Genomic DNA, 14,187 nt, shown 5'->3' on the forward strand with positions numbered 1-14,187 from the left:
GCCCAGAAAACACGAAAACCAATCGAGTTGTTACACTTTCTGCGAGGTTGTCTATCAAAGAGCGCTTGTTACATAGGTACAATGATGCGATTCTTGTCAAATGTGGGGGCGTGAGCACACGCTTTCGTACAACCTTTCGTAACAAATGCACGCGTATACGTATACATCCATCCAGTTTCCCGTGTCTCATTGTCTATGTATTCTACATATATATATACACGAGCTTCATAGGACGATGAGGGAAAGGATACCTCGTACAATGCAATCTACCACTGCGGGATTATAGACCGAACACAAACACACATCTCTAATACTGTACCTACTTTGTAGTTAAAACTCGCTCGCGTGGCATGACTTATACGTCCCAACAGAGATATCTGATTTACGTGCGTGTAGGGGAAGTTGGGAAAGCATGGACTTGTAATACTTGATACTATTCTACGAAATATAATCCAAGTTACATTATCATTGGAATAGTGTTTTGATATTAAGGTGGTTATGCAAGAAAATAAAAATTTCTTCGGTCGTAACAAATTTTTTGTAGTACATGAGAGTAAATAAAAGTCTTGAATTTTTTCAATACTGAAAATATAGTAACCATTTAATGGATATTTATGTAACGAGTGTGGAAATCCTTCACGTTGCGTACAAGATTTTTTGAAACATACGGGTGAAAAATTGGCACCTCCTGCTCTGTTTTTATTGTAGAAAATCGTATTTTTCCACCCAAGATCAAAAATCAAATATAACTACTCTTTACTGGTAATTATTAATAATTAAATCATTTACAGTTTTAAAAACATGTGGATAATGTAGATATATTTTTGGCAAAATAAGTTTTTTACCTCCTAGGTACTGGCCTAGAGAGTTGTACATGTAAAATCACCTTAAATAATCAAACAACCTCAACTTCCTCTACACATACGTACCTAATAATTATTGTATATATATATAACTTATTTGCGTTATTTTTGACGTTTATATCGATATAGATTTGACTATGTGCTTTGAATACTTAACTAACCCCTGTCTGCCTGCCTGTTCTGTTCGTCTATTCGTCCACATCCATAACGTTTATATGTTATCTACTTATACTTATTATTCCTCTATACGTTTTTTTTTCTTAATTCCATTTTAGTGGTCCTGAATGTGATGTGATATGTTATGTCTAGCTTGCAGTTTTCAAACCCTGGAACGTCCGATGCCTGCTGGAACCGAGACTGTTTTTACCGTATAATTTATTGTATATTTGTCATTGTTTTATATCTATGTGCACAAATACACTTGCTGTATTTTTAACAACAAATTTTTAATCCATAATTATATGCGATTGATCGAGACAACTTAGAATAATAGAAATTTTTTTTGATTTTTGATTTTTGTAGAAATTGAATTTAGAAACAAATATCTCATTTTTGTAACGTGCCTTAAAAAAAAAAACTTAACTTTTTTCCGGGAAGAAATAAAATTTTTCGTATTTTTATTTTTAATATTTAGTTATAGGATCAAACGTTTTCATCTGAGTGTGCTGATTTTATTGATAAAGCGATAAAATTAATTACTACGGTATTTTTTTAAGCCAATACAAAAAACCAAGTGCGATAAATTCAATTACTACAGTTTAATAAACCTAAAAAAATATAGTTATAAATAATATTATACATGTATATATTTCAAACTTATCCACATGATAATATTCAGCAGCCAGTTAATTAATAAAATTTACACAATTTTATAGAATAATACCGTTAACACATTTCACCACATATTCAGCATTGAATAGTGCATGCAAATAAAATAGCTTATTAAAAAAAAAAAAAAAAAAACGCTGGAAATTTTATTTCTAATTAGCCGTTTACTTTCCCTCACCTCCAAACTGTCCATTTTAATACTTTGCAAATGAAGGACTTATACACAACTGTACGGCAGCAACGAAAATTCACGCTTAAATACTAATTGCAAGCTCATTTCGGGTATTAATACTTATCAGCCAAGACTTAACAAAAGCTCACGCAAAATTAACATGGCTCCTCCCACCACTAATACAGCACACCTGGTGCTTCTGTGCGTGAAAATCTAGAACACGCGCCCGAGTGGGCTTGAGGTTTTAACTCCTACCTACCTCCTCGCTTTTTTCGCGCTTGCTTTTTTTCTTCAATTTTTCCTCGGCTCTCCATTCACTTCATTAACCTAGTATGAAAAGGATGTTTCCGTACACACGAATCAGTACTAATATTCGTGATGGCAATGGGCTGTTTCTTCGTTTCCTGACTGATTGCGCGAAGTTATCGAGGAATCGACAAATAAGTATGGATTAAGGTGATCGATCCCAAGCTGATTACTCTCGCGGCTCTTCTACTTCTTGCCTGATTCGATCCTTCTCAAATCGTATAACTGCGCTCCTTGTCTCATGTAGAATTTTACTACGATCCTTGTGGAAAAAACTATATTTGTATATCAATAGATTATAGATTATAAGTTTTTGCTCCAGTTCTTCGGTAGCGATTTTTATTTTTCACAAATGAATGTTAATATTTACATTGCACTTATAGAAAGCACTATCAAACTAGGATGATTTTATCAGCGACTGAATCACCATCATCATTTCTATATCCCTATGGACTAGTCAAGTACTCTAGTTAATCTCGCAAATATACTCGACGCATCGTCTCTTTCTTCTAAACTAGAAAATGATGTGTTTAATTTGTTTACGAACGATTTTCTAGTTATTACACCAGTAAAGTTGCATCCTGCACTTTTTAAGAGTCTTAAATTATTTTTAATGTTATGTTTGTAAAAAAAAAAAATTTTTTTTAAATACGTGCTCAGCGTTGTTATATTAACTCAAGAGATAACGAATGTTCATTTCAGCTCAATACACGTTCTTTGTTTTTGGGATTCTGTCCAGTAAACAGTCACTTCTCACAATATTAGATTGTCAAAATTCATTGCGATGTAACCTCCAAAAATCATAGTGATGTAAAAGCAGAAAAAAAAAAAATTAATCGGAGAAAACTTCTAAAAAACTTTTCGTTTTATGAAGCCTTTATTCTTACGGCGAGTCTTAAGATAAAGTGGAAGAAACAAAAAACATCATAGAGAAGAAGGAACAACGCTTAGCACGTACCGAAGTCTTTATTTTCAACTACTGATGGAGTTGGCATCGATTTATTATAACGCGTTAGTTATTTAAATATTTGTTAATGAATTATTTATTATAAATTAAAAAAAAAATTCATCTGTATGTACGTATGTCCACACTGACCGTACAGATACACACACGTATACCTGATAAATTATATCGCCCTCCCTTATTCCTCCCACGTAGTGTATTGAACGTCCCGTTGTGCAAAAATGTCAATTGGCTGTTTGTTACTTTTCTCTGTGGTATTTTACTTTATAGAGAAGCCGAGCGAATGGAGAAGGCAGCCAGTGGTCAGCCGGGCAGGCGTCGTAGGTTTGTTCATTACTGGAATTGAAAGCCTCTCTTTCTCTCTCTCTCTATCTCTTTACTCTTTTTCGTCGTCATAATCTATCTTTTTCTGCCTACGAAAAAATGCACTGCCCATTATTACTATTATTATTACTATTACCTCTAAGGTATACCCACAAACTTCTCTTTATTCCTCTTAGTGTAGTGCGTTGTCTTTTATTTCATGTTTTTTATTTACCTCGGTGATTTTATTTCGTTTTATTTTGTTTTAGGTTAGCGTTTGTTTTTGTTTCTTTTTCACGGCACACTTCCGTTGAGTTTTATTACTATTTTCTCTCTTCTCGCATTTCTGTACCATTGCACACTGTTAGCTCATGGTGTAGGACGATTTTTATTTTCATTTTAATAAGGATATCAGAAAAAGTGTGAGGCATTAATTTTCAATATTTTTGTGTTTTTGGTTATTCATAGATGATAATTTTGAAATTTGTATCAAATTTAGTGTTTGCTTCTGGTTCAGGTTATCGGAAAGAATAATAAGAGTTGCGTAAGTAAATATAACCTGTCATCCAGTTGAAAAAAAAAATAATAATAATAATGGCTTTGTGTTTTCGGTGTTAATTTATGTGTGTGAAAACAATCTTGATGTTCACAATAAATGAGCCACGCAAAATAAGTATTGTTATTTTTTCAAAATTATTGACGTAAATTAAATATGTTGGTTTATGCATTTTGCATGATTATTTATGGTTAAGTGTAAAATTTTGAGTCTCCGTCCCAATTACGTACACAAAATATAGGTGTTTTTTATTTTCCAAGATTACAAATAAATTAATCAATGAAGTACATATTATTATGAAAGATTAAAAATATAATATTGACTGCTGTGTTTCCAATAAATGTTTTTCATCGAAAAATCGAAATTCGACAAACTTTAACAGTGCACTCTGTACATATTATTTCGTATCATCCTAAAATAAATTTTCTGTTCTGTTTTATCCATTAGCGCTAAGGTATAACATTCATTTCAGCATGTAATTGTTATACCACCCCTTTTCCCTTCTGTATCGGAGAACAATCGTAAAAAATACACAATATCTATCTCAATTTACAAACATTCATTATTTATTTCACAACTCGTACTCCACGACATGTAAAAAATTATCTCACAAACAATCGTGTCCTTTGACATGTACTATTTTAACATATCCCTAGTATAGAATATTTAATTTTTTTTAACGCCGTTGAGCAACAAAACTTCCAACGTAGCGTTTTTAACTTGTACGCCTGTCGTACACCAATTTTTATTTTTTATTATAATGTATGAGTATGAAACTACCAACTCGCGTGTAATCGCCGAGTGTAATCTATTTGTTTTCATACATAGTCATGAATAATGTATGCAGTGCATAATATTACGTCAGAATGACATGTGCTATATTTGTTGCTTCGTTGAACGTACATATACATCTGATATTACAAAGTTGTATGATGAAAATGTGTATAAAACATGAGAAAAATAGATAATTCCGTTGTACTTTACCCATGGATCTGACATCGGAATGCTTTTCAAGTTTAATTTCTTATTTTTTAAAGATGAATATGCACGTGCAATCAGTAAAAATAACATTCGCCACTCTCTTTACTTGTAAAATACTTCGCGAGTCAATGCTGCGGCTTGACTCGAAAAGGGACCACATCTACACTTGCATACGCTAACAAATTTTCCAACACCCAATGTCCCTCCACCATATCATTTTGCAAACCCTTAAAAAAAGTGAGAAAAAGCTTTTAAAAAAGTAAAATTAAAAAAACCATTGGGTGCAATGATCGACGAGTGACGGTCATCCATAGATCATAAATAAAAAAAATAAATCATCCACCAGAGTGAAATTCATGTGACTAATATCTGGCCATTGCGTGGCCCTTTCTTGTTTTTTTTTTTTTTTTTTTTTTTTTCTTATACACGCCAACAATAGACGACTGGCCGACGAGGACGACGAGCTGTCGGAGGTGCAACCGGACGCGGTGCCACCGGAGGTGCGTGAGTGGCTCGCCTCGACGTTCACGCGACAGCTGGCGACGACGAGGCGCCGGGCCGACGAGAAGCCGAAATTCCGTTCGGTCGCACACGCCATCAGGGCAGGGATATTCGTCGACCGGATCTACAGGCGTGTCACCAACACCGCCCTCATGCAGTTTCCCCCGGATGTCGTCAGGTCACTTAAGGTATGTCTTTGTGTATTTTAGTCGTTGACGTCCGCGGGTAACGAATATCATGTGGGTGTTGGTTGTGGTACAAGGGAGCGATGGACAATGGCATGTGGTGAGCAAGTTTCTCCAGATTCCGAAATTGTTAGGGTAATGTCACCCTATGTTAATAATGTTACGAGCTCGTTTGGTACGGAAACGCGAAAGAAAAAAAAGTAAGTTACAAGATGAGTACTACGTAGAAACAAGTGCTCTTATGCATTACAATTTAATGGGCGATTAAAAATATTGTGACCACTGAAATTCGCAATAAAGATTGAAAGCTGATAAATAAACGAGTTGACTTGAAATTGATCCAAAGCTAATGGCATTAAAGCAGCTGCTGGGACGATACGTACAGTATAAGTAGTCAAGTAGAAGAGCTCAAGATTTGGTCAGACATTGGTCGATTCGTCGCAAAACTCAGGGATCTCATTTCACCGGTTGTGCTGAACCTTTTTCACATTTCTTGCTGTAGAGAAACAGAGACAGGAGCGTTTCTAGCCCACTCGAAAGCTCTTAGCTTCGTAATAAGCAGAAGCCAGCCCTCGGCTTTGTCGGCGCAACAATAAGCAATAACAAGAAGCCGCTGGGTCTCGTCTTTGTCTTTGCTCTGTGTACTGCTCGTCTATGAAAATTTAATGAGAATCTCAACGATCAAAATAAAAGATATACCTTGAACAGGTGCTTATCTAGTCCGTGTAAAAAATTACAGACGCTGGACGAGTGGTCGTTCGACGTCTTCGGGCTGAACGAGGCGGCTCAGGGTGCCCCGGTCAAGTACATGGGCTACGACCTGCTCAACCGCTACGGTACCATGACCAAGTTCAAAATACCACCCCAGGTACTCGAGAGTTTTCTCGTGAGGATTGAGGAGGGCTACTGCAGGTATCGCAATCCTTACCACAACAACTTGCACGCGGCCGACGTGGCGCAGACCATGCACTACGTGCTCTGTATCACCGGGTTGATGGTGAGTGTTTATTTTATTTTCTTTTTATTTATTGATCTTGGGAGGATATGCAGTGGTCAATGTTTTTCTTTAGCTAGGTAGAGTGGATACTTTTTCTGGGGAACTATAAGAGTTTAGATACACACTTAGTACGAGAACGCCATTGGACATGAATATTAGATTTGACCTACGAGTATTATATAGGGTTGAGACATTGTATCTATAAACTTAGGGATGAGAATTCCTTATCATTGACTTAGTACATTACTATTTGTACATTTCTTTGAATACTATTTTTGTGATGTAAACATTTTGAGGCTAGTCTCGCAAACTCTGGTTTTACAATAATTTGAAATTCCAATTAATAGCATTGTTCAATCGTTTAAAAATTATATTGCAAAAATGTTAGTCCCAGGCTACAAGGCTGTAGGATTAAATATAACTTTATTTTTTCATTTGAAAAATTGGCTATCCAAGTGGTATAAATATCAAATTAGTAAAAATGTATGGTTCTCTTAACTTTATGTCTGCTAGAGTACATGTACCTAACCCACATTTGTGTTAAATTGTTAATAACTCTTACTTCAATTATGACCACACAGAAGAAAGGAAAAAGTATTAAAATTACAGTTTTCGAACTGTCAACTGGTATTAAACCCTAGACAAAAAAGTTTTTACGGTTTTCATCCTAATTTCTACTAAATGCACTATGAACAAAATGGCTTAACCATTATTCCAAGAGACGAGAAGCGGTAAAATTTTTTCCTTCTAAAAAAATAAACGAACTCTTCTCACAAAGCCAAGAGCAGTTCCCACGCTGAAAGCTCTGATCCAGTTCAACTCCTCCGTTTAATCATCCGTCATTGTTAGCACCTGACGCATAGCTCCAGAGACCAGCTGCAGGATAATATCTGTAGCTTGACGCGACCTTCGAATCGAGTCCACAAATTCGGGCCACGTGGAAACTTTAATAACCATGAGGAGCCCATCAAGCCATGAATGCATGGGCGTAGTGTGTACACTTAACAAACTCTAATTTTCGCCCTCACATATTGTTAACCATACAGTAGACAGTCAACTCACGAGACTATCCGATGGGAGACCACTTGTTCGATATCTATTTTCGTTGAGTATACACGAGCTTCGGTCTCTTTCTGTGCACTACTACCTATAACTATATTTTCTCTCTATTCCTTTGCCTCTTGCATTAATAATGCCGCGTTTGCGTGATCATTGACGCTGACATCAAAGCTCATCGATTTTACTATCATGCAAGTGATGACTGTTTATGCTGCGATTGCTTTTTCATAAGATCCTTTGGTGATCATTTTCTATGGGAGTTGCTGCTTTTGATCGTAGGAAAAAAATCCCAGTGCGTTAATATAGGGAGCAATGGATGGGTACAGGCTTGTTGGCTCGACTGGCGTTTTAAGGCCCTCTGCATGAGTGACAGCTTGCTTGTTTGTTCGTCCGTTTCGTTTGTTTGCTCTAGCACGTAATGGTTGTGAAAGAACGCGGTCCGGTGGTTATTACACTCGTAAGACGCTTTATAAACGAATTTATCGACGAAATTGAAAGCATCGTTCGTGTGACCACTTTTCAATTGTTTTTTTTACTGTCGAAGAGTGTAAAAAAAAAAAAAAAAAAAAAAAAAACAGCTGGGCGAACGATGAAATTTACAAGAAATATTATCACGAAAGTGGCATGACGTCGGTATTATTTCACTTTGCTCTGTTTCAATATTTCTAAAAATTTAATAGTCGATCCCTAGGGAAAATTTCTTACCCAGCGTCGTAAACGGTAATGAAATTCCTCAAAAACGATGTTGAACCTATACGTTGTACGCGGCTGGCTCAACGCTCGCACTTCCTGAGCTTTTACGGCTGGCAATAAAACTAGGCAACATTTACGATTCAGCGTTTGTACTTTACCGTCTCTGTGTTCATCTTTTTTTTTTTTTTTTTTTTTTTTTTTTTGTTACACAATGGTATATGCATAAACGACGAAATAAAAGTGAAAAATTCCAAATTTTTTTTTCACCTCTTTACAGAACTGGCTGACCGATCTGGAAATCTTCGCCACACTAGTAGCTGCCCTAATCCACGACTACGAGCACACGGGCACGACGAATAATTTCCATGTGATGTCAGGCAGCGAGACGGCCTTGCTGTACAATGACCGAGCCGTACTTGAGAATCATCACATCTCAGCCAGCTTCCGGTACGTTTGTTATAGTTAGTTTCCTAGTCATTCTGTTTCATAGAGGTTTTTGTGAATGCTGCCTCGTTTTGCTCTAGCGTGAGAGTTTATGTGCTTGGATTTATTTTTGACTGGAAATTTATTAGAGAACTTTTGAGTAAATACGTGGGGGTTCTAGTGGATGTGCTAAAATCATCATAGCTATAGAGGAAATAATACTTTATAGTATTCAAGTAACTTTAATTATATTCACTCTCACAAGAATATAAAATATAAAATATAAAAAAATAAAAAAAATGCATTTCAAAATTTTTTAAGGATAGCTGTTCCTGAAAAAAAGGACTCAATGAATTTGTAGTTAAATCGCATAATTTTTACTTACTTTTTATTATTTATTACTTTAGGATTTTTAATTTAATAAACGGTATAGTATATAACTTTCATGGTTTCTAATTAAAAATTTTTAAACTCTGATTAAAATTGCAATAGTTGGATGTTGCTTTGGCCACGGGTAATAAATTCACAAAAAACCACAAAAATCTTAGAATTCGATACAAGTCGTAACTATCGGACTCCTATAATGAGCTTAAATTTTTGCTAAACCGCAGTAATCGGCCTCCATTTATAAAGTATGCGCTTAATAAGATCTAATTTCTAAGGTATTTTGTGATGGAAATGATTTAAAATTAAACATTATTTTTTTTGTATTTAAAAAAATTTGCAATAGTTTGCTTACATTTCTAATTTGTTATTTGGAGGAAGCGAATCCTTATTTCTTGGGTAATTAAATATTTTAATTTTTGTTCAAGTATAAATTAAAAAAGTAATAAATACTTAATGATAGTCTTTCTTTAACCAAACTTTAACTTCAGTGTTTGGATATTTTCAGTATATTACGCGAGGATGACTGCAATATCCTGCAGAATCTGTCTCGAGAAGAGTTCCGGGAGTTCCGGACTCTAGTGATCGACATGGTCCTGGCGACAGACATGAGTTTTCACTTTCAGCAGCTAAAAAACATGAAAAATTTACTAAGCCTCGCCGAGCCAACTGTTGACAAGAGCAAGGCTGTAAGCCTCGTTCTTCACTGCTGCGATATTTCACATCCTGCCAAACGGTGGGACCTGCATCATAGGTATCCTTTAGTTTTCTTTAAAAAAAAAAAAAAAAACATTTTTCAGAGACATTTTCTGCACTTCTATGAACTGAGAGCAGTACAGTTTAATACTACAACTTTCTAACCCCTCAACAATTTCGTGATGTGACAAAATTTCTTTTAACTAAAACGATTAATTAAAGTGTTTTGCCGTTTGCTCATTTTTTTGTATGAAGTTAGTGTCTTATTAAAATCATATTTCTTCATTATATTTGAACAATAAAAAAATTTGCTATTTGTAATCTCAGGTGGACGATGCAGCTTCTCGAGGAATTTTTCCAGCAAGGTGACAAGGAAAGAGAGCTTGGACTACCCTTTTCACCCCTCTGCGATCGAAACAATACTTTGGTAGCCGAGTCACAGATAGGTTTTATCGAATTTATCGTCGAGCCGAGTATGCAAGTCTGCAGTGACATGCTAGAAACTGTTCTCACACAGCTCAATATTACAAAAAGCGAGTCCAGTGGAGGAGGTAAAAATGATATCTTATTACCTATCGCTAGCTAAAATTCGTTCAAGTATATACACAATTTTTGAATAACTGACAGCGATTTTTTACGAAATCTATCATCTATTAGCTATTACGACAACTCTCAAAAGGCAATTGAATGAATCTGTTATTTTTCAAAGAATATTTTTATCAGTATCCATTATACTTCATCAAGAAAATAATGATACCATAAAAAAAAGTTAATTTTTTACTCGACCATCTTATTTCTTTGTGGCTTGTGACAATTAAGAAATTAACTAGTAATTACTGTTTTAATTTATACATAAAAAATATTCGGTAACTCATAAATTTTACACTTTGATATTTAAACATTTATGAATATACATGACAAAGACAGTTGGTATTTTTATTGTTTTTCTTAATAAAATGTGTAAAATTATGCTTGACGTTTAAATCTAAAACTTCCTCATTTATAACTTTTATATGTATTGTGATATTGATATTGAATCTTAACATGGCTTAATGCATTTTATTGATGGTTTAAAAAACATTTATTTACTTAATCATTATTATTTTTAATCGTCCACTTAATCTGTATGTTTGTTCAATTTTTTAAAATTATTTCTATGTATGTACATGTATATATATACAATTTCTGTAATAAAAATGTTCAATTTTTTAAGCTACTAATTTTTGTGTATGATGAATATTGCTAAATTTTGTTCGGACATATATTACAAGTTTTATCCTCAATTGTAATTTTAAAAAATTAATCTATTTGTTAAAAATATGACAATCTATGTTTCTAAAGTTAGAGATATTGAATTAAATTAAAAAATCTATTAAAATAGTTTTTAAATATTTTTAAAACATTTGAAAATACTTTTAAGAATGTATAAACTATCGAAAAATTTTTTTTTAAGACTGAAAAATATGATACAATTATAAAATTATTTAAAATATTTTTTTAAATATTTTAAATGTTACAAAATAGTTCATGTATGAATATATATAGATATATATATGTTTATAAAATATTTAAAAATAGTTCCTGAATATTTTACAGTATTTTTAGCTATTTTGTAATATTGCAAGGATTAAAAAAACTGTGAAAAATACTTTTGTATTTTAATAACATTTTTAAATATTTTCCAGTAATGAGAAAATATATTTCTATAGCTCTCCCACTTTAAAAAATATTTATCACCGCTGTAAGAATATTTAAAATTTATTTTAATAGATTTTTAATTTAATTCAATATTTATAACGTTGAAAACATAGATTAACGTAATTTTAACAAATAAATTAATTTTTTTAATTAAAATTGAAGATTAAATTTGTAATATATGTACAAACATAATTTACCAATATTTGTGATTCATAAAAAACATACTGAATTGAATTTTAAAAAATATAAAAATAATTTTTAAATTTTTAGAAAACGTTTAAAAATATTTTTTTAATACTGGAAAATATTACAAAAAAATTTAAAAATATTATTGTAATTTTAAATTATTTTTCAAAATTTTCTAAACATTTAAAACATTACAAAACAGTTTAAAATATTTAAAAATATTCAAAAATTGTTTTAAAATATTATATATTTGTATTTTGTAATATTTCCGCTATTAAAAAATTTTTTTTTAATAATTTTATATTTTTATGATATTTTCAAATATTTTTTAAATATTTGAAGCTTACAAAATATTTTTTTCGATGGTTTTCAGATAGAAAAAAAAATTTTCAACGTTTTAAAAATGTTTAAAAATTATTTTTAAACATTTTTTAATTTAATTTATTATCTTAGATGTTGGCAACAAAGGTTACTGTAATTTCAACAAAACAAATTAATTTTTTCAATGAAAATTGAAGATAAAATTTGTAATGTACGGACGAAAAAAACTTACCAATATTCATTATTCATAAAAAAATATATTAAATAAAATTAAAAAATCTATTAGAATAATTTTAAATTTTTTTTAAAACGTTAAAAAATATTTTTTTTTAATATTAAAACTAAAAAAAAATTTTTTTTTGTACTGAAAAATGTAACAACAATATTTGATAATGTTATATAAATGTAAATTTTCTTTTTTAATTTTTTTGAATATTTGAAATGTATGATAGCTTAGAATATTAAAAAATATTTAATAACTATTTTCAAATGTTTTATATTTATCTATAAAATTTTTTAAAACTATTTTGTAACATTTCAAATATTGAAAAAATTTTTGTAAGTAATTTAATATTTTTATAATATTTTTAAATTTGTTTTAAATATTTTCCAATATCATAAAAATGTTTTTAGATAGCTTCTCTTTTTTAAAAACATTTTTCAACGTTTTAAAAATAGCAAATAATTATTTTAATAGATTTTTTAATTTAATTTAATATCTATAACTTCGGCAACACAACTAGACGTAATTTTAACAAAAAGATTGATTTTTTTTTATAAAAATTAAAGATAAAATTCGTAATATACGTACGAACAAAATTTACCAATATCAATTATGCATAAAAATTATTAGTTTAAAAAATTGAATATTTTTATAAACAAAATTTAATTTTCTATGTAATTTTTAAAAATTGATCAACTAACTACTCATTATTTTTGTGACTGATGTATAGAATAATTTGGTCCCTTGTATATTATACTATTTAGAATTAAACATGTATAACTATTTAATGAAAAAATAAAAAGTAATTCAATTTTTTTAGAATAAATTTTAATAAAGTGTGCTCAACATCAAAACTTCAACATGTATTACTTTTGTGTTGTGGTTTAAAAACTTCATTTAGGTACTTCTTTAACAATCTGTGATTTAACAAAATTTCAAATTATCAAATTACTAATTCATTTCTACCTTTGTGATTAAAATATTGTTAAATATCTACTTAATGATTTTATAAATGTATGCTTGTATTTTAACCATTTTTTTAGTATTAAAAAAATATTTTTTTATTTTTAGTATACATTTTAAAAATAATTCTGAAATGTTTCTTAAATTTTTATTAAAAAATTACTATTGTTATGTATAAAAAAAAAAAAATTTATTACTTATGCAACGTGTTACTTAACATTTTTTTTATGGAAACAATAGTTTTAACAAACAAATGAGTTTTTATCGAAACCTAAACTTTGGTAATATATTACTTTTGTGATTTGTGACTTTAAAATTATGGTTAAACTACTTTGATAATTTGTGATTCGAAAAATTTTTATTTAATTTATTGTTTATTTATATGAAAAAAATTGATTCTAATACTGGTAAATATTTTTGTAATATTTATAGATTTTTTGAATCTTTTTGTTACATTATAACTTTTTTTTATTTTAAAATGTATTTTTATTATTTTCAATTTTTTTTCAATAAATTTATAATTTATTTCAATACTTAATACTTTTACAACCTGTTATTTGGCATTTTTTTTTATAGATAATTATGGTTAAGATGGATAGTTTAATCTGAAATGAAAAATGGAATTCTTAATTGATGTACAATGAAATTATGAAAGTAATAACAAATTTTGTATAACTTCCAATACACAAAATGATTTTTTTTTTTTTTGCAGCAACAGCATTAGCAGATAGCAAAAAAGTCCAGATCTCAAAGCCCTGGACAGCTTGTCTTGCTGAAAATAAGAGAATCTGGAAGGAGCAAGCTATCAAAGGTAAAAACTTTCTGTTGTTTCATGATAATAATTTTTTTTATCCATGTACCTTATATTTTATCGAAGAAAATATC

At 30.8% G+C, this 14,187-nt stretch overlaps 1 protein-coding gene across 1 annotated transcript in view; it reads left to right on the top strand.

The window, feature by feature from the left end:
• The window catches only part of LOC106639281 (dual specificity calcium/calmodulin-dependent 3',5'-cyclic nucleotide phosphodiesterase 1A-like), a 115,434-nt gene that overhangs the window by 100,091 nt on the left and 1,156 nt on the right, over positions 1 to 14,187 (top strand). Inside the window, exons 6-12 of the mRNA XM_089592714.1 lie at positions 3,404 to 3,457; positions 5,413 to 5,662; positions 6,399 to 6,656; positions 8,686 to 8,855; positions 9,724 to 9,969; positions 10,239 to 10,462; positions 14,021 to 14,113. Coding sequence (XP_089448840.1) covers positions 3,404 to 3,457; positions 5,413 to 5,662; positions 6,399 to 6,656; positions 8,686 to 8,855; positions 9,724 to 9,969; positions 10,239 to 10,462; positions 14,021 to 14,113 — 1,295 coding nt within the window. The remainder of the gene's footprint in view (positions 1 to 3,403; positions 3,458 to 5,412; positions 5,663 to 6,398; positions 6,657 to 8,685; positions 8,856 to 9,723; positions 9,970 to 10,238; positions 10,463 to 14,020; positions 14,114 to 14,187) is intronic.

This window comes from Copidosoma floridanum, unplaced genomic scaffold (genome assembly GCF_036245765.1).
Source record: "Copidosoma floridanum isolate Cflo_tuat_1 unplaced genomic scaffold, Cflo_Japanese_pri ptg000019l, whole genome shotgun sequence".
Taxonomy (NCBI): domain Eukaryota; kingdom Metazoa; phylum Arthropoda; class Insecta; order Hymenoptera; family Encyrtidae; genus Copidosoma; species Copidosoma floridanum.